This window comes from Narcine bancroftii, chromosome 1 (assembly GCF_036971445.1).
Source record: "Narcine bancroftii isolate sNarBan1 chromosome 1, sNarBan1.hap1, whole genome shotgun sequence".
Classification (NCBI taxonomy): Eukaryota; Metazoa; Chordata; class Chondrichthyes; order Torpediniformes; family Narcinidae; genus Narcine; species Narcine bancroftii.
Window position 1 is genome coordinate 124,315,534 of NC_091469.1, and position 26,045 is coordinate 124,341,578.

The 26,045-nt window shown below is 40.2% G+C and overlaps 1 protein-coding gene across 3 annotated transcripts in view; it reads right to left on the reverse strand.

The window, feature by feature from the left end:
* ap3b1a (adaptor related protein complex 3 subunit beta 1a) overlaps positions 1-26,045 on the reverse strand; it is a 380,897-nt gene that overhangs the window by 118,048 nt on the left and 236,804 nt on the right. For all 3 annotated transcript variants that reach the window (XM_069938172.1, XM_069938181.1, XM_069938185.1), the window contains exons 21-22: positions 15,437-15,512; positions 14,773-14,879 (exon numbers count right to left, since the gene is read on the reverse strand). In XM_069938172.1, the coding sequence (XP_069794273.1) occupies positions 14,773-14,879; positions 15,437-15,512 (183 nt within the window). The remainder of the gene's footprint in view (positions 1-14,772; positions 14,880-15,436; positions 15,513-26,045) is intronic.

Below are 26,045 nucleotides of genomic sequence, written 5' to 3' on the forward strand. Positions count from 1 at the left end.
ATTGCACAAATCCTAATTGAAATGAAGCCCTGAACCTTCCATGAGAGCCAAATATAATTTTTAGGGGAAAAAATGGTCACTGTTTTGAGTTGGAACTCTTTATCAAGATTTAATCAAGGACCTTGAAGAATTCTGGCACTAAGTGTTGATCATTCTTTATCTCTTACTGATGCTGCTTGACTTGAGTTCAGCCAGCAGATTGTTGCTTTGCTCCAGATTCGAACATCTTGTGTGTCAGTAATTTATGGGAAATTTGATCATCCTGCAAAAGCCACCTTTGATATTGCACCAATGTATATTGATCCATTAATATTCTTATTTAATGCAATAATTGTTTGCAAATGTCAGAAAATATAGAATCACCGAAATACACAAAAATTTCGACCATTAGTGAAACTTGTTGCAGTTGGGACTGGAATGACAGCTCAATATGCTGGTCTTCTGTTGCTTTAGATGTGATATAACGGGGGTTTGTAGTGGGAGTGGCATTGCTCTTCAGGGAAAATATCACAGCTGTGCTCAGGCAGAACAGATCAGAAGGCTCATCTACTATGGGTGCAGCTGAGGAAAAGTATGATCACACTCCTGTGGTTGTATTATAGACGGCCCAATAGTCAACGAGAATTGGAGGAGCAAATCTGTAGAGACATAGCTGATAGCTGAAACGCAAAGCTGTGATAGTAAGAAATTTTAGCTTTCCACATGTTAAATGGGACCCCCATACTGTAAAAGGACTTGATGGCTTGGAGTTTGTCAAATGTATTCAGGAAAATTATCTAAATCAATATATAGCGGTATCAACTAGAGAGAATGCAACACTGGATCTCCTATTAGGGATGAGACAGGCCAGTGATTATAATGACATCAATTTCAAGTTAATTATGGAGAAGGATAGGTCTGGGCCTCGAGTCGAGATTCTAAATTGTAGAAAGCCCAATGTTGAGGAAATGAGAAAGGATCAAGAATGCATGCATTGGGATAAGTTGTTTTCGCGCAAAGATATGCAAGGTAAGTGGAAGACCTTCAAAGGTGAAATTTTGAGAGTACAAAGTTTGTATATTCCAGTCATGATTAAAGGCAAAGTTAGCAGGCATAAGGAACCTTGGTTTTCAAGGGATTTTGGGGATCTGGTTTGGAAGAGAAAGGTGTACAGCAATAGGCAACACAGAGCAAATAAGGTTATTGTGGAGTACAAAAATTGCAAGAAAAAAAATCAGGAAAACTAAAAGACAAGAGGTTGCTTTCGCAGACGATGTGAAGGAAAATCCTAAAGGTTTCTACAAGTATATTAAGAGCAAAAGGATATTGAGGGACAAAATTGGTCCCCTCAAAGATCAGTGGTCAGCTGTGTAGATGGGGGAGATCTTAAATATTTTTTTTTCATCAGTATTCACTCAGCAAACTGGCACAGAGTCAAGGCAAGTAAGGAAAACGAGCAGTGAGATGTAAGGTCATGGAACCTATACAGATTAAAGAGGAGGAGGTACTTGCTGTTTTAAAGCAAATAAGGGTAGATAAATCCCCAGGCCTGACAAGATATTCCCTCAGATCTTGACGGAGACTAGTGTAAAAAATTGCAGGGGTTCTTGCAGAAATAATTAAAATGTCCTTAGCCAAGGGTGTGGTACCGTAGGATGGAGGGTTGCTTACGTTGTTCCATTGTTTAAAAAAAAGGCTCCACAAGTAACCCTGGAAATTATAGGCTTGTGATCCTGATGTCAGTAGTAGGTAAATTATTATTAAAAGGTGTTCCAAGAGATTGGATATACAATTATTTAGATAGCCAGTGACTAAATGGGGATAATCAACATGGCTTTGTAAATGGTAGGTCATGTTTAACCAATCTTAGAGAATTTTTCGAGTAGGTTACCAGGATTGTTGACAAAGGAAAGGCTGTGGATGTTGTCAAAGTGGACTTCAGTAAGTTCTCTGACATGGCCAGGAAGGTTCAGACGTTAGGTATTCAAGGTGAAATAGTGAATTGTATTCGACAATGGCTGCATGGGAGAAGACAGAGAGTAGTGGTGGATGATTGCTTCTCAGATGGGAGGCCTGGGACTAGTGGCATGTCTCAGGGATCAGTGCTGGGCCCGCTGTTGTTTGTCATTGGTTGGATGATAAAGTGGTAAATTGGATCAGCAAGATTGTAGATGACACTAAGAATGGAGGCATTGTGGACAGTGAAGAAGGCTTTCAAAGCTTGCAGAAAGATCAGGATCATCTAGAAAAATGGCAGATGGAATTTAATGCAAACAGGGGTAAAGAGTTGCATTTTGGAAGGACAAACCAAGAAAGGACATACACAGTGAATAGTAGGGCACTTAGGAGTGTTGTAGAACAGAGGGTTGTGTGATAGATTCTTAATTCCCTGAAAGTAGCATCACAGGTGGATAGGGTTGTAAAGAGACCTTTTAGCATACTGGCTTTCATAAATCAAAATATTGAGTATCCGAGTTGGGATCTTATTGTATCTTTGTATAAGACTTTGGTGAGGTCAAATTTCAAGTATTGTGTGCAGTTTTGGTCACCTAACTACAGGAAAGATATCAATAAGATAGAGAGGGTGCATAGAATATTTACTAGGATGTTGTCCAGATTTCAGGAACTGAGTTACAGAGGAAGGTTAAATAGACTAGGACTTTATTCCCTGGAGTGTAGAAGAATGAGGGGAGATTTAATAGAGGTATTTGAAAATATGAAGGGGGATAGACAGAGTAAATATAGGTAGGTTTTTTCCACCGAGGGTAGGAGAGATACAAACCAGAGGACGTGGGTTAAGGGTAAAAAAAGAGAACATTAGAGGGAGCTTCTTTATAGTGAGTGGTGGGAGTGTGGAATGAGCTGCCATCTGAAGTGGTGAATGCAGGCTCAATTTTAACATTTAAGAAGAATTTGGACATGTATATGGATAAGAAGGTATGGAGGGCTATGGACTTAGTGCAGATCAGTGAGACTAGGCAGAAAAATGGTTCGACACAGACTAGAAGAGCCGAAGGGGCCTATGTCTGTGTTTTAATGTTCTATGGTTCTAGGATTCTATAAAAACAAACTCAACAATCTAAACCTTCCCAACTTCACACTTATTTTTCGTCTCCATGTGCCTATCTAAGAGTTTTTAAATGTCTCTATTTTATCAACCTCCACCACTGCTCATGGCAATACATTCCAGACATTCACTAATCTCTGTTTAAAAAAAAAGACCTGTGATGTCTCTGAACTTTCCTCTGTTCTCTCATATTTTCTACTGTCACCCTGGGAAAATGGTACAATCTGTCCACCCTAAAACTATGCCTCTCATAATCCTGTCAATAATGTGGTTTCAATAAAAGTTCTCAACCCAAAACATTGCCTGACTATCTCTACTCATGGAGTTATGTTGCAATAGAAATTCACCAAAAGACCGTTAATGTTTTTCTTTTAAAACAATATATTATTCTTCTTTGGCTTGGCTTCGCGGACGAAGATTTATGGAGGGGGTAAAAAAGTCCACGTCAGCTGCAGGCTCGTTTGTGGCTGACCAGTCCGATGCGGGACAGGCAGACACGATTGCAGCGGTTGCAAGGGAAAATTGGTTGGTTGGGGTTGGGTGTTGGGTTTTTCCTCCTTTGCCTTTTGTCAGTGAGGTGGGCTCTGCGGTCTTCTTCAAAGGAGGCTGCTGCCCGCCAAACTGTGAGGCGCCAAGATGCACGGTTTGAGGCGTTATCAGCCCACTGGCGGTGGTCAATGTGGCAGGCACCAAGAGATTTCTTTAGGCAGTCCTTGTACCTTTTCTTTGGTGCACCTCTGTCACGGTGGCCAGTGGAGAGCTCGCCATATAACACGATCTTGGGAAGGCGATGGTCCTCCATTCTGGAGACGTGACCCATCCAGCTTTAACTACTAATAATATAACCATTTAGCCAAACTTAACCCCATGTATGCATGAATATGTGTGTGTGCTTGTCTGTCTGTGTTTCTGTGCCAGACCATTACGGCTTAGGCACAATCTGGAAAGTCATTCTAAATTTCTTTCTTCTAAGTCCAAAGTTGAAACAAAGATTTTTATATTGATGCCCAGAAGTAATCTGGACGGTAGTGGGAGAGACTGGACTGCTGAAAACTCATGAATCCTTGTTGAGTTTCTTGCTGAGAAATCTCCTTTCGGACAAACGGTTGTCACAATTCGCCTTTTCCTTGCATATGGGAAACAAAATGAGTGACTTCCACGATGCTTGCAAAACCCAGGCCTGGTCAGTTGAAAGGACCATTACTTTGGTCACGATCCAATGCAGCAATTCTTCTGCTTTCAAAACTCAGATACAGGTCAAGCAAAGTGATCTTTCCTTTGGACATGGTGGTTCAATCATTCCCCTGGCAGGGAAAATTAGCCGAACTGTCCATTTCACAGAGTCACTCCACCTCTGTGGTCAATAATAAAAATCATGTTTCTTTAAGCATCCCAGTCACCACCTTTCTTTCCTGGATAAGCAACCATTGTTCTTTCTCTTTCTCCAGAGCATCAACTTTGTTTACAGTTTGATGGTGTCATCCAGTCTCACCACAACTGTGAATGGTTTCAGCCTGAATTAACCCTTAAAGTGACAATCACACTAAATGAAATGTGAGCTCATAGTAATGGATACTGCCTGACCTGCCAAATTTCTCCAGCTTCTTATTGTTTGTTCAAAATTCCAACATCTGCAGTTTTTGTGTTTCATTTGTGGTCCAATTAAGTATTTGGTCAATGCTCTCATAATAAATAGCCTTAGAGATCTTGCAATAACAATGTCATTAAGTGTCAAAAAGATCAGAATCAAAATTTATTGTCATGAAGTTTGGTGTTTTACGGCAGCGTCATAGCGCAAACATTCACATTATAACCAATGTACAACATTACCATAATAAAAATAATAGTGCAAAAAAAAGTAAAGCAGTGTCTTTGGTTCATTGATTATTCAGGAATCTGATGGCAGCGGGGAAGAAGACGTCCTTGTGCCGTTGAGTGCTTGCCTTAAGGCACCTGAACTTTTTTCCCGATGGTATCAGAGTGAAGAGGGTGTGGCCTAGGTGGTGGGGGTCTTTGAGGATAGAGGCTTCTTTTTTAAGACACCACCTCATGTAGATGTCCTCAATGGAGTGAAGTCTGGTGCCTGTGATGTTGCAGGCTGAGTTAACAACCCTCTGGAGTTTATTCTTGTCCTGAGAATTGGCACCTTCATACCAAGTGATGCAACCAGCCAGAATGCTCTCCACGGTACACCTATAGAAGTTTACAAGAGTCTTCAGTGACATACCAAACCATCTTAGACATCTCACAAAGTATAGCCACTGCAGAGCCTTCTTTGTGATTGCATCAATGTGGAGGCTCTAGGACAAATCCTTGGAGATAATGACACCCATGAATTTGAAGTTCTTGACCTTGTCTACCACTAAGCCCTCGATGAGGACTGGGTCATGTTCCCCTGACTTCCTCCTGAAGTCCACAATTATCTTCTTAGCTTTGGTTGCTGATGTTGAGTGTAAGGTTGATGTCGTTACACTAGATAGATAGTTGATCTATCTATCTCCTGTACACTTCCTCATTGTCGTTTATGATACTGCCGACAACTGTGGTGTCATTGGCAAACTTGTAGATGGCATTGGAATTGTGCCTGGCCACACAGTCATAGGAGTACAATGAGTAGAGCAGTGGACTAAGCATGCAACTTTGGGGTGCACCTGTGTTGATAATCAGTGAGATGGGGATGTTGTTTCCAATTTGTACTAACTGTGGTCTTCTGATGAGAAAGTCAAGGATCCAGTTGCAGGGGTGTGGGGAGGGGTTCAAAGACCTAGAGTATGTAGTTTCTTGACCAGCACTGAAGGAATAATGGCATTGAAGGCTGAGCTGAAATCGATGAAGAGCAGCCGAATGTATGAAATGCTGTTTTCAAGGTGATCCACAGCTTGGACAGCCAGCTATATTAGTCTCACTGTTATTTGTGATCTTTATGGCAGAAATGTTACTCGCTACTTTTCAGCCCAAACTTGAATGTTGCTACATTTATTATATTATTGAACATGCAAATATATTGAATGCCGTGCAATCAAACAAACAGCACCATTTCAGATGAACCAACAAGGTCTTCTCAAGATACAGAACCTTGAAAGGCCCACAGTGTGGTCACCATAATTATGCTGCTTATTCCACTCCAGCTAGGTTGTTCAATACCTGGTTGTCTTATAAAAGTATGTAATGTCTTAGATTTTAATAATGTGGTGTGACATGCTTGAACACTGCAAAATTTAGGTACAAGTCTTATGGTAATGCTTAATGTTTGAAGGCCCAGTGAAGTGCCCAGATATTAAATACAAGGCATAATAAATAAATATTGTTGGTTTATATTCATAAGACTATAGAAAATAGAATATCAGTACATCCATAAGATATACCTGAAGGTCCATTCACTGACCCTGATTAGTCTCATGAGGCAATTTTCTTGTGCATTACAAAGTCCACGAGCTATATTCCCAGTAACAAACTGTGGAGGGCTTTTTATTGTTAATACCAATTTCAATGGCTTCTAGCACCTGCAAATCAAGGCCATGTCTTTTTTTTCCAGCTCCTCCACCAGGGCTGGCAGTTAATGTGGAAAGAACTCTTACGTTATGTCCATTGTCTCTTGTGTTGCCCATTCTTTGTTTTCCAAGTCAACTACACTTGTGTAACACCTGTCAGCATCCCTCAATGCATTTCCACTTTAACAGGTGCAAGCTACCTTTAAGCATTCCAACCACTTAACTGTTATCAGTCTGTTGTTGATGTGTGCAGCGAACAAGCAGCATTTTTTGTGCTGAATGGATGCTTCCATCAGGGTAATGTGCAAGCAGCATGAAGTTGGCATGCTGCCTGCAGTCGATGAACAGAAGCTAATTACATATCACAATCTCTGGTTCCATTTTTGAGAGCTCTCATGATTAGTATGAAGCTGGTAAACAAAGTCCAACACAAAATTTTGAAAGGCTTTCATAGTTGGGCAAATTGTTTGCCCTCAGCAATTTAATATCAGGACAATATAAATTTAAATTGTCAGTAAAAGGATAGGGAAGTCAGACATTTTGTTTTAAAAAATGCTGCCATGCAGAAAAAAATTGGCAGATGCATAATCTATAACAGGTTTTGTGGGGGATAAATAGTCAAAAAGTTAGAAATTGTTAAGGCTGTTTGCAAAGACAAAAAAAAGGTTCTTCAGCAGACAGCCTGCTGAGATGTGAAGGGCCCAAGTGGCTCCTTCAGTGTTGAAAAACATGATTCATTGCGTCTGGCTAATTATCAAGTGCAGCAGTGGGAGTATCTAAACTGACCTCACTGTAGTGGGAGATACAAAAACAAAGGAAAACTGTGTATGTACTGATTGCTGTCCAAAGAAAAGCACCCATGGACTTCTGGGAAGGGCAAGAAAGGACTCGATTATGATATCCTACACCATTAAATATTCTACTAAATCATTCCTGTGGAATAGAGAGGCCACCAAGGTCATAAAGTAAATACTGTTTTTTGGAACAATGTTTTTGAGAATAGCAATTCATTTTCTCCTCAGCAGTACCGTATTAGACAAGAAGGTTTGAGGTTTGTTTTTGCAATTGAGAGCTGAAGAAATAAGGTCTACAACAGGGCTACCCAGGTAGCTCTCCTGGGATCCGGGTGAGATTAATGAGTTGTGTGGACAGGATGCACCTTTCAAATAGCAGCCTAACCAACCTGTTAAATCACCAACCCAACGATTTAAGGGGGAATACCGCCCCTGCGTTGATGTAGTGAGTGACGGCATTATGCAGTCACAGGAAGCCCTACGTGGAATCCCTTTCTGTTTAAAGTTCTCCTAAACCCACACCAACATCTCCCCAGTCGCGCACCCCCCCCCCCCCCACTCACAGCTATCAGTTGCCTCCCGCTCCCGGCTGTCATTTGCTCCTCGTGCCCCCCCCAAGCAGTTCCAATAGTGTGGGGGATTATGGGTAAGGAAGATGGGCATTGCTCCTGCACTCCCGCATTGAGCTGTCGTCGTGAACTGGAGTGACACGTCGAGGCATCACTCCACTCCTGTTCACGGCAGCAGCACATTGAGACAGCACCGCAACAGCATCCTGCATTGAGTCAGCCAGGGGTTTCCCAGTGACGTTACCAGAGTAACCGAGTCCACAATTTCCCCTTTCAAATTGCCAGAGAAGGATGTCTGGGTAAATTTTACTGAGTTCCCTGACCACCATTGAGTTAGGTCTGGGACAGGGTCGGTGCCGAACGTTAGAGGGGGGCATTAGCGAGCTTGAGGGGGAAAAGGACCAACTTGTCGACGGGGTGGGGGGGGGGGTGTGCTAGCAGGAGCCTACTGTCATTGAGGCCATCCATCCAATGTGGGACAAGAGTGTGCTCATTTTATTGCGTCAAGCTGGATGCATGCTAGTGATGTGGCCGGGGGCGGGTGGAGAGTCACTAGCGTGCGTCAACCCAGATGCTTGATGCATGAGGGAATGGGGTGGACCTGACCGTGTTTGGGGGGCACAGCACCTCGCATGGGGGAGCAATGCCCGCAAATGGGTTTTAACCAGGTGGAACCGGTTGAACCCTTTCAAATAAACATGTACCTGGGTCGTCAACTGAGGAAACTGCCCAGTTAACCGCATTGTTCATGGCAATTTGAAAGGGCTTAGTGATGGAAAGGTTACAAAAAATTGGGTAACTGGGGTCTCAGGGTGTTCGTGTGGGAAGTGGAGTGTGAAAAAGAAGACCTCGATGCATCAAGAGAGAAAGGAACTGAGGCTTAATTGAAAATGGAGAATTTTTTTCAGTCACAGGGATAAATATCAGAAACTGTTTCACTCGTCTAGGATTACACAGGATGGGATGATTCAGAAGGATGTTTTCTGGGATGTTTCACCTATGCGGAGAGACTGATAGGCAGAATTTGTTGGCCTGGGTTTGCTGTCAAAATCATTTAGATGAACATTTAGGTATAGAACACCATGGAGGAGCCCATGCTGGAAAATGGAATTGGTGCAGAAAGCTACTTCATGTCCAGTATTAGATCAGGGTAGGGGATGGGGTGTTTAAGGGACTGTTTCCATAGTGAACAACCTCAAGCAAATAAATAACCCCATTCAGCTACACCAGCACCATTAAGCTATCTTCAGATCTACCCAATGCCAAATTACAACTGCACAGCTACAAAGGGCATGGAGAGGACTCAAATGTAGTACAGTATCTTCCACTGCACTGTAAAGCCAACATGTCCTCCACTGGGATGAAGGCAAGTATACTTTTGGTGAAAATGGTAGATTTGAAGCGTGGTTGGAGAGAGAAAAGTGAATGTGGTATTCTGCTATACTAATTCAAAGTTTTCCTTTCTATTCTCTTAATATCAGGTTTCCCTCATTTTGTCATAGAGAGTCCACCATCTAAATTTTCCCCACTCCTTGTACAAAAGCAAATCTAGTGAAGGGAACCATTTAATTGGTTGAAATAGCTTTTTAAATAATTTTACAATTCAATAAAATTCAATATTTAAGCCTTCAGTTGAAGCAAATACTTCCCAAATTGTGAGTTAAAATTGTTGCAGTTTATTACTCAACCAAATAATATTGTGAACAAATTAAATCTCCAGAAAGGATGATCTCAGATTAGATCAGTCCATGCTAAATGAACTGATTTCATGTGGGTTTCTAGAGTATTGCACAATTCTACCACTGTCACTTGGTAGGGATGGAAAATGTGCCTGGTTCCCTTCTTTGATCACTATACAATTATCTGTACTGAGAACATGTGAATGCTGCATTGATAGAGAACAATCTGAGATATATGCAGTTCATATATATTGTCAATCCTTATGCTTTTACAGCTTATTTAGAACCCCAGAACCAACTCTTCTCATTGCTCACTTTGGGAAGAAAGTACAGAAGCCAGATGTCCAGCACTTCTAGGTTCAAAAACAGTTTTTCTCCCAACTGCTATCAGGTTCTCAAACCTCCCCTCATTACTCAACACCACAAAGGGGCTTTTATCAGGGGGAGTGAGAGAGAGAGAGAGAGAGAGAAATCAGTTCTACAGTGATACAGTCAGCAGCAGCAGCTGGGACTGGAACAGGACAAGCTGGCAAGCTTGTGGAAAACCCCATTTGGAAGATGGGCTGTGAATTCTTAGTTCAGCCTGGTCAAAGCCCTTGTGGTTCATGCAAGAGGAGAGGACTGACTGTCCAATGTTTCACATGAAATAAGAGAATCAAAAAGGAACTCTGTGGTGATCTAAAGAAAGAGGTTATCATCTGGAGAACGCTGAGGTGGCAAGACCCTGAAGTGGCTGGGTGTCCATCGTACAACAAATCTCTCTCTGAAACCCGACAAGAGCCTTCCTGAACAGTAACCATTTACCTTTCAAGGACCAAAGCCTGGTGAACTTCATAAATGTTAAATTCTGTGCACAGTATAAGAATTGCCTGCAACCAGTGAACTTGAAGGAGTGAGAAGTGAGATTGGACTGTGAATCAAAGAACCTTTCTGAACTTACACACACATTACATACATGTGCGCTTAGAATTAGAAAGGGGTTAAGTTAGGTTAGTTAAGTCAATAGTGATAAGTTAAAGTGTAATTCTGTTTTCATGTTTAAAGAGAATTAAAAGCAACTTTTGTCTAAGTATTTGTCTTGGTGAATATCTATTGCTGCTGGGTTTTGGGGTTCTCTGGGATTGTAACAAAAGTCACTTTATTTTCTTGCACTATTGTAACTGAATATTACCTCTCTTTTACATTATCTCTTTCCACATGGCGATTTAATATATACAGTAAAATTCCCAGTATCTGGAGTTCTCTTCTTTTTTTTCTTTGGCTTGGCTTCGCGGACGAAGATTTATGAAGGGGGTAAAAAGTCCACGTCAGCTGCAGGCTCGTTTGTGGCTGACAAGTCCGATGCGGGACAGGCAGACACGATTGCAGCGGTTGCAAGGGAAAATTGGTTGGTTGGGGTTGGGTGTTGGGTTTTCCCTCCTTTGCCTTTTGTCAGTGAGGTGGGCTCTGCGGTCTTCTTCAAAGGAGGTTGCTGCCCGCCAAACTGTGAGGCGCCAAGATGCACGGTTTGAGGCGTTATCAGCCCACTGGCGGTGGTCAATGTGGCAGGCACCAAGAGATTTCTTTAGGCAGTCCTTGTACCTTTTCTTTGGTGCACCTCTGTCACGGTGGCCAGTGGAGAGCTCGCCATATAACAGGATCTTGGGAAGGCGATGGTCCTCCATTCTGGAGACGTGACCCATCCAGCGCAGCTGGATCTTCAGCAGCGTGGACTCGATGCTGTCGACCTCTGCCATCTCGAGTACTTCAACGTTAGGGGTGTAAGCGCTCCAATGGATGTTGAGGATGGAGCGGAGACAACGCTGGTGGAAGCGTTCTAGGAGCCGTAGGTGGTGCCGGTAGATGACCCATGATTCGGAGCCGAACAGGAGTGTGGGTATGACAACGGCTCTGTATACGCTTATCTTTGTGAGGTTTTTCAGTTGGTTGTTTTTCCAGACTCTTTTGTGTAGTCTTCCAAAGGCGCTATTTGCCTTGGCGAGTCTGTTGTCTATCTCATTGTCGATCCTTGCATCTGATGAAATGGTGCAACCGAGATAGGTAAACTGGTTGACCGTTTTGAGTTTTGTGTGCCCGATGGAGATGTGGGGGGGCTGGTAGTCATGGTGGGGAGCTGGCTGATGGAGGACCTCAGTTTTCTTCAGGCTGACTTCCAGGCCAAACATTTTGGCAGTTTCCGCAAAGCAGGACGTCAAGCGCTGAAGAGCTGGCTCTGAATGGGCAACTAAAGCGGCATCATCTGCAAAGAGTAGTTCACGGACAAGTTTCTCTTGTGTCTTGGTGTGAGCTTGCAGGCGCCTCAGATTGAAGAGACTGCCATCCGTGCGGTACCGGATATAAACAGCGTCTTCATTGTTGGGGTCTTTCATGGCTTGGTTCAGCATCATGCTGAAGAAGATTGAAAAGAGGGTTGGTGCGAGAACACAGCCTTGCTTCACGCCATTGTTAATGGAGAAGGGTTCAGAGAGCTCATTGCTGTATCTGACCCGACCTTGTTGGTTTTCGTGCAGTTGGATAATCAAGTTGAGGAACTTTGGGGGACATCCGATGCGCTCTAATATTTGCCAAAGCCCTTTCCTGCTCACGGTGTCGAAGGCTTTGGTGAGGTCAACAAAGGTGATGTAGAGTCCTTTGTTTTGTTCTCTGCACTTTTCTTGGAGCTGTCTGAGGGCAAAGACCATGTCAGTAGTTCCTCTGTTTGCGCGAAAGCCGCACTGTGATTCTGGGAGAATATTCTCGGCGACACTAAGTATTATTCTATTTAGTAGAATCCTAGCGAAGATTTTGCCTGCAATGGAGAGCAACGTGATTCCCCTGTAGTTTGAGCAGTCTGATTTCTCGCCTTTGTTTTTGTATCTGGAGTTCTAGCAACATGGAAACTAACCAACTGGCAAAAAAACTTGGAAATAAATAAATTTTTTTAAATGAATAAAAATGTAATTTAAATTTTAAAATTATACAAATAAATGTTCTCTGAAGCCACATACAACACCTTGATGAAGATGGGAGCAAACATTCAGCCAGTGGAGTGCCCCGGTTGCGCCCACCCGCACCAGTTGTTCAAATAAAGTTTCAATAAAGTTAAGTTTGAATAAAATGACACTGCCCAGGATGATGAGCTAGGCTGATACTGCTCGCTGCTGGGGTGACTCTCCCAAATGTCTCCCTATCCCTGGTTATATATTAAGTATATTAGTAAGACTTTATCTGTAACCTTGGGGGAGGGGGGATCAATTATGATGGCAGCATGATTAGTGCAACATTGTTACAGTCCCAGCACCCAGAGTTGGAATGTAAATTTTGTAAATTATGGGAATTGTCAGATTAAAGTGAACTTTATATAATTAACAAATACTGATTTTTTTCAAATTACTTCACATTTTGCACTGTCTTTTGTCTTTTAAACTGTTTATTCTTAATGCTTGTGTATTAGGAAATTTTAAACAAAAATAAAAATGCCATTGCTCATCTGTGGCACACAAGCCCACTAAATTTAAAACGTTTGGGAGTTTTTGAAAAGTCTGGATTCTCATTTGGTCTGGATTTCTGTCATTCAGATTTTTGGACTTCTACTGTAGTTACATTTAGATATATTTACAAGTTAAGGTCATTCAGTAATGACACTAGATTTTATTGCAAAGTTATCAGTTCATTTCCTGATAGGAATTTGGGGAGAATAGTTTATAAGGTAACATGAGCGGGGAAAATCTGACTGATCTGTGGGCAAACAGGCTCGATGGGCCAAAATGGCCTCTTTCTTTGTCAGAGAAATATGAAATATACAAATTATTGTCTCGCGAAATTCCATCATAAAAGTACAAGTGTGCATCACTTCCAATTATCATTTGACTTTAATCACACTTTAACAATAAGTTTTTAAAAAAACCTGGCATCTTCAATCCTGTAGTAAGTTTAAATTTGAGCTGCATGACCATCTATCAGAAGCATAGTGTGAAGCAAATATATAAACCCTTCTGGCCTTTTGTTCAAATCATTCAAAATTTAGAGCACAGCACAAGTTCTTGAGCCACCAACTTGACACTTTCCTAAATAAGTATTGTACTGACCAAAAGCATCTTCCAGCACAATACTCAGTGGCCTGGGTGAGAACTAATCAGGTGCTCATTTAAGTGACTTTTAGATATAATCAAAATTTCTGTCTCAATCACCTTTTTAAGGCCGTGAACTCCAGAATCAATCTATATCTCCATGCAGTTCAACTCCAAAATAGCAACCATTGCATGAAAAATAGCTTTTTGTAAAATACTCCAGAATATTTCTAAATCACCAGCCACTTCATTTAGCTTGCACCCACTCTGCTTAGGGAAATAGAATAATTAGGAAGGCCACCTCTGCTTTATCAGAAAATTCTTGTAATTATTTTTGAAGATTCAATTTACTGTCATTGTAATAAAACACAGCATATTACATGAAATTGCTTTTGCCCGATGCAAGGCGGACAGACTTGCCATCAGCAGAAACTGCCTGAAGCACCTCTTTCAAGAGACTTCCTGTCATAAAGCATTCACATCCATCAATGAACAGATAAAGGCCATTAGAAGTTGTACACAATAGAAAAAAACCTACACATCCCCTATCGGAAAATGATAACACTTCGACTATAAAATTGAGAATTGCTCAAAATTATATTTTATGAATATTAATTTTGCAATTAATGTATCTTGGGAAACATTTTGAGATACGTTACATTCACAATCTGAGATACAAAAGCAAATATACAAATCTTGCTTTGAAAATCAAATGACTTCAAATACTCTGGTCCCAAAATCTCCATCTTGAGTGTTTTCCTCATTGCATGTCAGAGTCTGCTTCAGGATACCAATAAGAAACTGATTTTATTTTTCAGCATGTGTTCACTGTGGGGCAGTGCGGTTAGTGCAATGCTGTTACAATGCCAGCATGGGTTTCTTCCGGGTGCTCCGGTTTCCTCCCACTGTTCAAAAACGTACTAGGTTTGTAGATCAATTGAGTGTAAATGAGCAGCACAGGCTCAAGGGCCAAAAGGGCCTGTTACCATGCCATTTGTCTAAATTTAAAAATGAAAAAAAAAATCAAATTAAAATTAAAATGTAAAAATATGAAGGCAGACTGGCTGGTCATTTCTTGTCCAACATTTCTGAGTAAAACCTTTCATCACTCAAAAATATAGCCTCAAACGACCATCAAACTTACATTTATGACTGAAGAGTCACTGGAAAGTGATAATCCTTCCAAATCAGTGGCTAACCTCGAAGATGTAACTGGTTTAGGGACAGCAACTGGTGTTGATACATCAGAAACTAAAATAAGAACAAATCTCCATTAGAAATCAGGAAAAAAATGAGGAAAACGTAAACAAATTCTTTGTGCTACCTGCCTGACACTGATTTTTTTGTGAAAAAAATGCATTAAACAATTAAGTCATAATTTTACTGGCATGGTTAGCACAGCGGGTAGCATAACGCTGTTACAGTACTTGCGATCAGAATGGGGGTTCAAATCCCACACTCTCTGTAAGGAGTTTGTATGTTCTCCCTGTGTCTGTGTGGGTTTTCCCCGGGGGCTCCAATTTCCTCCCACCACTCAAAACACACTGAGGTTTGTAGTTTAATTGGGTGTAATTGAGCAGCATGGGCTTGTGGGCTAAAACGGCCTGTTATCCTACTGTATTTCTTAAATTTCAATTTAAAAATTTTAAATCTTAATACTTAGAATGAACCGGAAAGTATTTCTATCACTGACAACCAGACTGAAATTAAGAACTCTATAAAACAACTCATGGAAATTTATGGGATATTTAACTGTTTAAGTGCTAAGTTCCAACACATTATTTTTTAATGTTTTAACAAATACTTACAGTCAACCAAATCGAGCAGTGAAACTTCCTGCTTGACAGTGTCCTTGACCTGTGACATTCTTTTACTCTCCACTTTCTGCGTAGCAAAAAAAAGTCTCCATAAATGTCTTATTTTTCAGATAATTGAAAAAATAAAATACAAATTCTGATGTGTAAAATATATTACTTGTAAGACTGGGATTTCTTCAACTATTGACATTAAAATGGATAATGACTTATAGGCAAGATATTGTTAAGCAGTTCTCAGTTGCAATTTCTCAGCATTTTGATAACTACTAAAATTCTTCAGAAGATGATTATGAACAAACATTTTGTTTTTTGAGCAAGTTCAAAAATGGATAAAATTTAAGGGCTACGGTTCAAAGTACAGTATTAGATTACACAGATTGTACTCCCAATTCTTCAAAAAATTACTATATCAAATATACTAGTCATTTAACCCAATAACTGCAACATTTTTTCATTGTTACCAATATGCATGTTTTATATGCAGTGGGCTTAGAATCTGCAGTTTACTCTCTCTAGGGTTTGGTCATAATTCCTATATAGGCTGATGAGTTAACAGTGACACTAGAATGAGTCTAGACAATCTCAGTACAGCTTCTTTGAGAGCATAGGTCTACGGCAAAAAGAAACCAACTGTCATTTAGCAATCCCCTAAATTGGTTGATGTGAGAAATTGAAATGTCACACTTGTGTGCGAGGGAATTTCTTAAAATTCAAGTTAAGACATTGCTGGATTGAATGAAATTATAATTTACTTCTAATTTCAGATAAAGATGATCTGCAACCATATGAAGTTTATTGCTCAAATGAAAGAGCATTTATGTTTTATATTCTCAATGTCAAATGCTTGCAGATTAGCTATATTTGAAATTACAAGCAAATTATAATTCCACTCAATCCAGCATTGACTCAACTTGAATTTATTATCTTCCTTTAAGTCTCTTTAAATGTATTGATTTATTTGTATGTAAAGATAGCAGGAGCTGACAAAATGTTCATTTTTTCCCCAAATTGATAGCTGAGCCAATTTTGCTCTCATTGAACATCTATGAATTTGCATTTCCCTTCAGAGACTGGCTGTTAAATGCAAGAAGCCACAGTCTTGATTCACATAGAGGAAGCATACCAATGTTCTTTGTGGAAACATAAATATAACTTGACATTGAGGTCGATAATGTGATATTATAGTCACTTGGTCAAAACACTATATTTTCAAAAAAGTGAATGAGGAAAGGAAAAAAGCTAGAAAGATTGAGAGATTTAGGGAGAAAATTGCAGAGTTCAGGATCATAGCATGTCGGACAATTAAAATCATATATGTGCAGAAGCCCCGAATTAGGGCAGCACAGAAAACTCGAGGTTTGTAGTGTGGTCAGAAGTTACGTAGATAGGGAGGGACAAGGCCAAAGAGAGATTGGAAAATAAGGATGAAGATGGTTTTGCCAGACTCCAGCATAAGGATAATTAAGCTCAAGGCCAGAACAGAATGTTTCAGCAGATGGGAAAGCTTTTCTTAATATTAAGTAGTGCACCAGGGTAAGAAGTGAACAGATAACGGCCACAGAAGGATTTGATTCAGAAAGATGTGTATGCAGAGGCAGAGATCAAAGACAATGGTTCCATTTTCCACATAGTGAGATGGAGAAAATAATTACTCGGTGTTGCTTGATAAATCAAGAATGGAGGGCTCAATTAATAGATCTATATTGGAAAATTGGGCGTTGATATACATGTAGTACGTGCTGTACTAGTTTCAGCAAATGTAGTTGAGAGAAGATCCTTTTATAGGCAACTCTGCATGGAAGGAATGATGCGTTCTTCTGGTATCCAAAAATATTAACTTAAGAATTTCTCCTAAGTAACATAAAAAACAAAGAATTTGGAATTGATTTGGAGGATGCACAAAAAAGATTTGTTAAGATAGCCCTAGCCGTAGCAAAAAAAATGTATTATGTCAACCTGGAAATTGGAAGATAATTTGAAAATACAACAATGGTATATAGAAATGAATAAATGTATTCCATTAGAAAAAATAACATATAGTTTAAGAAATAATATTGAAATATTCGAACAAGTATGGGAGCCTTACATTAAATACAATAGCGAAAACCTACCAGGGACAAACATTACCTAAGTTGATGGAAGGAGAAGGAAAGAAAAGAATGGACTCAGTAGAATTTCTGGTGTATTTTTGTTGAATGACAACATTGTCTGACTGGTTTAATGCAACCTAGATTGTATACCTAAAATGGATGAGAGGGGGGGGTGGGGGGGTGGCTTGGGAGGAGGGGGGGGGGAGAAAAAGTCACTGTATATGTGTGAAAAAGAAAAAGTGTATATCATGGCTAATGTGATTTATGGTGTGAAAAATAAAAAATTTAAAAAAAAAGAATGAATATGGAACAATATTTTTCACAAACTCCTTTTTCTTAACCTCGACATGCTCCAGCATGCTTGCCAGTTCTAAGCTGACCTCACATTCATCAAATTCCCACTTCCTGGTGAACAGTTCCTGGTATTCATTAAGGATCTTTCCTACCTCCTCTGCCTCCAGACACATGATCCTCCCTTTACCTCTGAGCAGTCCTACCCTCATTCTAGTCATCCTCCTGCTGTTCAGGTCCATATGGGTTTTGGGGGTTTCCTCAATTTTTCTTGCCAATGTCTTCTCATGTCCCCTGAGAGACTCTCCCGAGTCTCTTCATATTTCCTCCTGGATACTTTACAAGCCCCATGAGCGTTGCTCGATTTTTGTTTCCTAAATCTATGTATGCTTCCTTCTTCCTCTCGACTTACTGTGGCACCTCTCTTGTTAATCATGGTTTGTTTACTGTACTACCCTTCCCTTGTCTCAGATGGACAATCCTATTCAGAACCCTGTTTAAGTGGTCCTGAAAAATCCTCCACTGAAATGCTGAGCATTTCTCATCTTTTAATAAAAAAATTAAAAGACAACAATCTGTTATGCCACTGATTTAACAAGGAGATGCTACAGATCAGTATTTTTATTATTATCTAGATTAGTGGTATTTTCTCAGGTGTTTCAGCTAAGGCCAAACAGGTACCCTTCATAAACTGACAAAACACAAAAAGTCAATTAATTAGTGATTATGTGGAGGGGAAAGAAATCAGGGTGACAAACCCAGATCACAGTATTCCAAATGTGCCTGCTTACAAATAAAAAGTGACACTATATGGGTTGCCACATCCTAAGATCTGAACCTTATATAAAAAAAATCACCAAATTTGTACGTGATGAATGACCACTAAGAATCTTCTTTCTTCTTCTTTGGCTTGGCTTCGCGGACGAAGATTTATGGAGGGGGTAAAAAGTCCACGTCAGCTGCAGGCTCGTTTGTGGCTGACCAGTCCGATGCGGGACAGGCAGACACGATTGCAGCGGTTGCAAGGGAAAATTGGTTGGTTGGGGTTGGGTGTTGGGTTTTTCCTCCTTTGCCTTTTGTCAGTGAGGTGGGCTCTGCGGTCTTCTTCAAAGGAGGCTGCTGCCCGCCAAACTGTGAGGCGCCAAGATGCACGGTTTGAGGCGTTATCAGCCCACTGGTGGTGGTCAATGTGGCAGGCACCAAGAGATTTCTTTAGGCAGTCCTTGTACCTTTTCTTTGGTGCACCTCTGTCACGGTGGCCAGTGGAGAGCTCGCCATATAATACGATCTTGGGAAGGAGATCGTACCACTAAGAATATTTAGCTAATATAAGCATCACCTTTCTCTGCAGTCCTTTTGTAAACACAAGTTTCTTAAAATAAATTATAAAATGCTCAATAGAGAAACATCTATCCAACCACAGAGAAAAAAAAGACTATTTGATACCCAGTTCTGGGATTGTACAAATTCTTCCATTCGGTAGGAAGCAGGAATGTGGGACTCAAGCAATTAAATCTTTTGATGACATGCTAAATGTTGCTTCGACCCAACACAAATTCAAACAAAAGGGATTTGTGTCACAATAAGATGCAATCAGCTGATTCAAACAATCTTGTTTATTGTTTTACGCAAAACATTAAACATGTGGTGTACAATTAAACTGATTTTTAACAAGTTCTGATCTGATAATACAAGATTAAAATCGGAATTCAGCAAATCAGCTGGGATATTTTGATATTCAATGTACTTAAATTACTAGTTTTCAATATTGCAAGTTCCATCAGTTGGTCACTACAGGACTCTGATCCTTTTTAGAATACTGTATATAAAAAATACTTTGTCATTTTATATGGCCATCACATCACAACCAATTTGATATTTCCACATCTTGACTAAGCATCCTTCATTTTCAATTCAAAACAAATTTCTGCTGTAAATACATTTGTACGATAAAAATATAAAATGGCACAAAAACAAGATGTAATGCACAACAGGAATCTTGGCTTTTATTCAACAATCAGGAAGTATTGCTGATAGTTTATATGTGCTGGCTGCAGCAGGACCATTATTTAGTTTTGGGGACCAAACGATCACAAACAGATAATGGCTCAGTATTTCACATATGTCCGTTATTCACCTACCCACTAACCTCACAAAACTTGTGCAGATTTCCCACAGGCAACTTCTGCATGGAAGCCCATGGCCTTTCTGACATATGTCCCATCAAAACAATCAACTCTCATTAAGCTGTAAAAAGCTTGACGGCTGGCTCATGACACAGGGGTGACAATATTTTGGGAGGTACACGACAAAACAGATGCAACAGGTTGAAAAGTCTGGTTCTTTATCTACATTCCAGTATGGCAAAGGGTTCAAATTGTGAACTATGCATAATCTATCACTATAAATGAATTTATAACAATTCCTTTCATATAATGGAAATTAATCTGTTCTGCATAAAGAAATGGATGTGTAGTTTTACAAAAAAGTCCCAATTTTAAAAAAAAAGAAATACTGTACTTCATACCAAGAGAGTGCTACCTTCAACCTGTGGATTTATTTAAGGTTTTTATTTCTCCAATGCATTTGTCTAAAATGTCAGATGTAACTATTTCCATGAGTTTTGATCATAAAAATTCTATTAAAAAAGAAAAAATTATGACAATCCAGTCAGTCACCAGCTACCTAGATTTTCTTGTGATAGACAGACAAAGTAACTGTCACAGAAAAGGCTTAATACCAAACAAATAACAAAGTTAAAACCATATCCGATCAAATATTCTTGACTCAGAGATTCATCCTCGCAATAGAGATGGAATCCAGATAAATGGATTTGAGGCACAAAGCAGGAGACTGAGGATTTCTCAAGCTCAATGCATAATTCATAGCCTCTGCTTGCAAACTGTGTAAAATGAAAATTTCACACCACAGCACGAGCAATGGAGCTGCTGAGAAGGCAAATGAAATTGTATTTTACTGTGCAAATTTTATTTCTCACTCTGCCCACATTTATACACAATCAGTGACAAACCAAATGCATTGACAGGTCTCCCACTGATACCACTTTGTTCACACTTATAAAGAGATTGGGCAGAAAGAAAGACAATTGGCTTGTTTTATATTTTAAAATATGGATCAGATTTTTTTTCAGCACCTTGTGCTAGATTATTTTCCTTTGTATGATCATACAATCTTCATTGATTCCATATTTACCTGAATTATGCATTTGATTGTTGGTCCATTTGTTTTTTTTTATTTCATTTGTCATTCAGTATATTCAAAAGCCATAGAGCAGCAATAATTTTAATTTTTCAACAAGATTACCACACCACTTATTCATACACAATATTCATTCCTGTAAATTCTTTGATATTCATGATTGAGCTTTGAAACTGTTAACCTTGCTAGATTGTATGACACCTCTCAGATAACTATTCTTAGACTCCAACTCCTCCTCCATCACAATAGTGCTAAATAAACTCATCCCTAATCTCCATGACCTTGGACTCAGCAACCCCTTCTGCAACAGGATCCGTTACTTCTTGGCTTGCAAGCAGCAATCAGTGAGAATTGATGATAGTGTCTTCTCCACAATCATCTTCAATACTGATGGCCTGCACGTCTGTGTACTCGCCCCTCTTCTATACTCTCTGTAACCCACCCCCTGCCATGACTGGGTGGTCAAACAACAATCCAATTTCATCCATAACTTCATGGATGACACCCCCATCGAAGGCTGGATCCCAAACAATGATAACTTGGAATATAGAAGGGAGATAAAGAGAGCAATGGCTTGGTACCAGGACACCATCCTCTCCCTCAATGTTAGCAAGATGAAGGAGCTGGCCATAGACTCTGGGAACAGAATGGAGATTATTCCCTCGTCCACATCAACTGCACTGAGCTGGTGATCGTAGACAGCTTTAAGTTTTGAGTAAATATTTCCAGTGATTTGACCTGGTCCACCAATGTTTTTTTGTTGATGCAATGGCCAATAAAGTACACAAGTGTCTTTACTTCCCAGAAGCCTAAGAATATTTGCCATGACACCTGCATCTCTAACAACTTCTACAGAAATATTATTCTAATTTTTTACTCAGGATGTAACAATGTGTGATACAGGAAAACTAATCCACCAAAGATCTTAAGGAACAGCAGAGTGGTGAAGGCTCCACTCCAATGACTCGATCTACACTTCTTGCTGCCTTGGAAAACAGCCAACAGATTATAAGACTCATCCCATCCCAGCCATTCTTTCTTCACCTACCTCCAATTGGGAAGAATGTTCATGAGCATGAGATCACACACAACTAGATTCAAAGACAGTTTCTCTCCTTGCGTCAAACCCTGAACATTCCCCACACGAATGAAGTAACAATGCTAGTGTCAGTCCGCTTTCAGTTACTCAACACTCTGTACTGTATTTTTACTGCTGCACCATGCATGGGTTGACCAATTGTACTGCTCATAAACTAACTTTTTCTCTGTACCTCTGCTCATGTGTCACTAAATATGAACTTGTATAAGCAGTAAACTTTTATTGACAGATTCTGACATTTCCTTATTTAAACTAAATTTTCTTATATAATTTTTCCTTACTGAATGGTCAACACGAGGCTAAAAAGAATTACACAATAATATACCTAGGTAAGGGTAAGAATAGGCCATGAGAGCTCTCACGTCTTCCCTCCCATTCAACACGAAAATGGCTGATCTGCCCCAGGCCTCAATTCTTCTTCTGTGTCAAATACACTGACAGTAAAATGCTGATAATACAGCACCTTCACAATTTAGATGGTGTCAGATGGGAAGATTTTCAGAATAACTGAATATTTGTACAGTACATTAATTTCAACTTTTTAAAATAAATGTCACACACAAGTAAAATGAATTCTCCAATGAACCAGGTGTACTTAGAGCAAGCATGGGAATGTAGCACTACTGCGTGTAGAGGGAGCGCAAGAACAGGGCACCAGCATGTGTGGAGGGAGTGCAGGAATGGAGGACTAGTTTAGGAAGAGTGCAGGAGCACACACGTGCCTAGAGGAGTGGGGGAACATGGCACCAGCACACGTGAAGGAGCATGGGAACATGGCACCAGCATGTGAAGAGAGCGTGGGAACACAGCACCAGCATGTGTAGAGAGAGTGGGAACATGGCACCAGCACATATTGAGAGAGTGTGGGAACATGGCATCAGCATGTGTGGAGAGAGCATGGGAACCCAGTACCAGTGTGTGTAGAGAAAGCTTGGGAACACGTCATCAGCGCATGTACAGAGAGAGCGTGGGAACATGGCACTAACGTGTTTAGAGAGAGCGTGGAAACACACCACTAGCATGTGTAGAGTGAGTGGGATGATGTCACCAGTGCATGCAGAGGGAGTGTGGAAACACAGCACCAGCATGTGGAGAAAGAGTGGGAACAAGGCACTAACGTGTTTAGAGAGAGCGTGGAAACACACCACTAGCATGTGTAGAGTGAGTGGGATGATGTCACCAGTGCATGCAGAGGGAGTGTGGAAACACAACACCAGAATGTGTATAGAGTGGGAACACAGCACTGTGTATAGATAGAGCATGGAAACACACCACTAGCATGTGTAGAGAGAATGGGAACACAGCACTAACGTGTATAGATAGAGCATGGAAACACACCACTAGCATGTGTAGAGAGAATGGGAACACAGCACTAATGTGTATAGATAGAGCATGGAAACACACCACTAGCATGTGTAGAGAGAATGGGAACACAGCACTAACGTGTATAGATAGAGCATGGAAACACACCACTAGCATGTGTAGAGAGAAATGGGAACACAGCACTAACGTGTATAGATAGAGCATGGAAACATACCACTAGCATGTGTAGAGAGAATGGGAACACAGCACTAACGTGTATTGATAGAGCATGGAAACACATCACTAGCATGTTTAGAGAATGGGACCACGTCACCAGTGCATGCAGAGAGAGTGTGGAAATGCAACACCAGTATGTGTAGAGAGAGAGTGGGAACACAGCACCAGCACCTGTAGCGAGAGCATGAGAACATGGCACCAAAGCATGTAGTGGGAACAGGAATCAGATGTGAAATGCATGCCTAAATGTCAGGATTTCTGAACATGGGATAACAGATTATCATAGAATTACTGTAGTCTTCAATTCTACCATGTTCTTAAATTCTTAAATTTAGAGACATACAGCACAGTAACAGGCCCTTTCGGCCCACAAGCCTGTGCTGCCCATTTACACCCCATTGGCCTTCTATCTCCGGTAGGTTCTGAAGGGTGGAAGGAAGCTGGAGTCCCTGGGGAAAGCCCATGCAGACATGGGGAGAATATACAAACTACTTACAGACAGCGTAGGATTCGAACCCTGGTCTCAATTGTTGGCATTGTAACAGCATTGCGCTTACCACTGAGCTAACCATTCCAAAAATGTATCTTTTCCCCTTAAAATAGCTCCAAAAGATATTAGAAGATCTCACTTCCACCATTATATAGGATAGAGAATTCCAGAGACTCATCACCCATTTTGACAAGATGTACCTCACACTTCAGTTCCATCATTTTGGACTCTTCAATGACTGGAACTATATCAACATCTGCAGTCATACCCCAATAGGATTAACATGGTTCAATATAATCATTCTTCATTCTTCTAAAACTCTAGAGAAAATGGTCTACGGCAATACTCTCATTGCAGAAATTAGCCTAATTAACATCTCTGCATTACCTTTATTGCCAGTTTTTTTCTCTTAAATAACAGGATCAATACAGTATTGTATTCAGTACTCAAGCTGCAGTCTTACCAATTTCCTGTACAATTATAACAAATATTTTGAAATACAACACCTGAGTTGAAAAAGCCAATAAGCGATTTGCCTTTTTAATTACTTGCTGTACCTGCATCTTAACTTGCAGCGTTTCATTCACAAGTAAACTAGGGTCCTTCTGTACTCCACTCATTTCCAGTCTCTCTCTGCATTTTGATTCCTCCTACCCAAGTGAATGACTTGAAATTTCACAAAACTCCATTTGCCACGTTTTTGCCTACCCACTCCATGTGGCTGCATTCTATTGCAGATTCCAATTACCCCTCTCAACTATTTCCCTGCCATCGACAAACTTGGACATCTTATACTTCCTCTTCCTTCAAGCCAGTGAGGGACAAAAAATTAATTATTGAGGAATGCCATCAGCCAGGTCTTTCTGAAAAAAGACCTCTTTACTCTGACCCTGTTTTCAATTAGCGTTAACACATTTCCTCATGCTTTCAGCTCTCATCATGTGCACTAGCCTTTTATGTCAGAACTTATTGAATGGCTTCATAAATCTAAATTTACTCCATCTACAGGCTCTCCTCCATTGATTATGCATATCATGTCTTCAAAGGACTCTCAGAAATTTATCAAACATGATTTGCATTTTAACAAACTGAGCTGACTTGGTTGAATTTCATTCAGCATCTCACGGTGATTAGCAATTTCTTCCTTGATTGTAGACTTCAGCATTTTGCCAACACAGAAGTTAAGCAAACTGCCCAAAGTTTCCAATTTTTTGTCTTCCTCTCTTGTGATACAGGCATCACATTCATGGTTTTCAATCTGCCGGCACAGTATAAGGACTCAGACTTTTGGGAAAAAAACCTCAGACAATAACTTTATGATCTCTGCAACCACTTCCTTTAAAATCCATAGAGGTACAGCATTCATTACTCAAAAGTACTGGGGAAACTCAGCATTTAATCTTGGCAACTTCTCAGCCTTCAGCATTATTTGCTTTTCTAATTCTTTGTCCTTCTTGACCATTACACATTCTCCCCTTCTTTTTGAAAATAGCCCATCTGTTATCCTTTGGCTGTGACTTCCCACATGAAAACCTTTGCAAAATATTGCTTTATATTATTTACCCTTTCCTTGTTTCCCATTATTAATTCCCCAGCTTCACTCTTCAGCAGGTTCCACACTTAGCTAGTCTCTTCCTTTTTTGAGATTCAGAGAAGCTCTTGTAGTTTGTTTTAATATTACTGGCCACTTTATACATAATCAGTTTTCATCCTCATTAGCTTTTTAATCAGCCACTGCTGGTTCCTGAAAAATTCCCAGTCCTCTGTTCTACCTAAAGCATTTGGTACTTTATTTAATTAAAATTTTTACATTAATTCTCGATTTCATATTTTTCTCAACCTCTTTGCTACTATGATTGATCCATCTTTCTC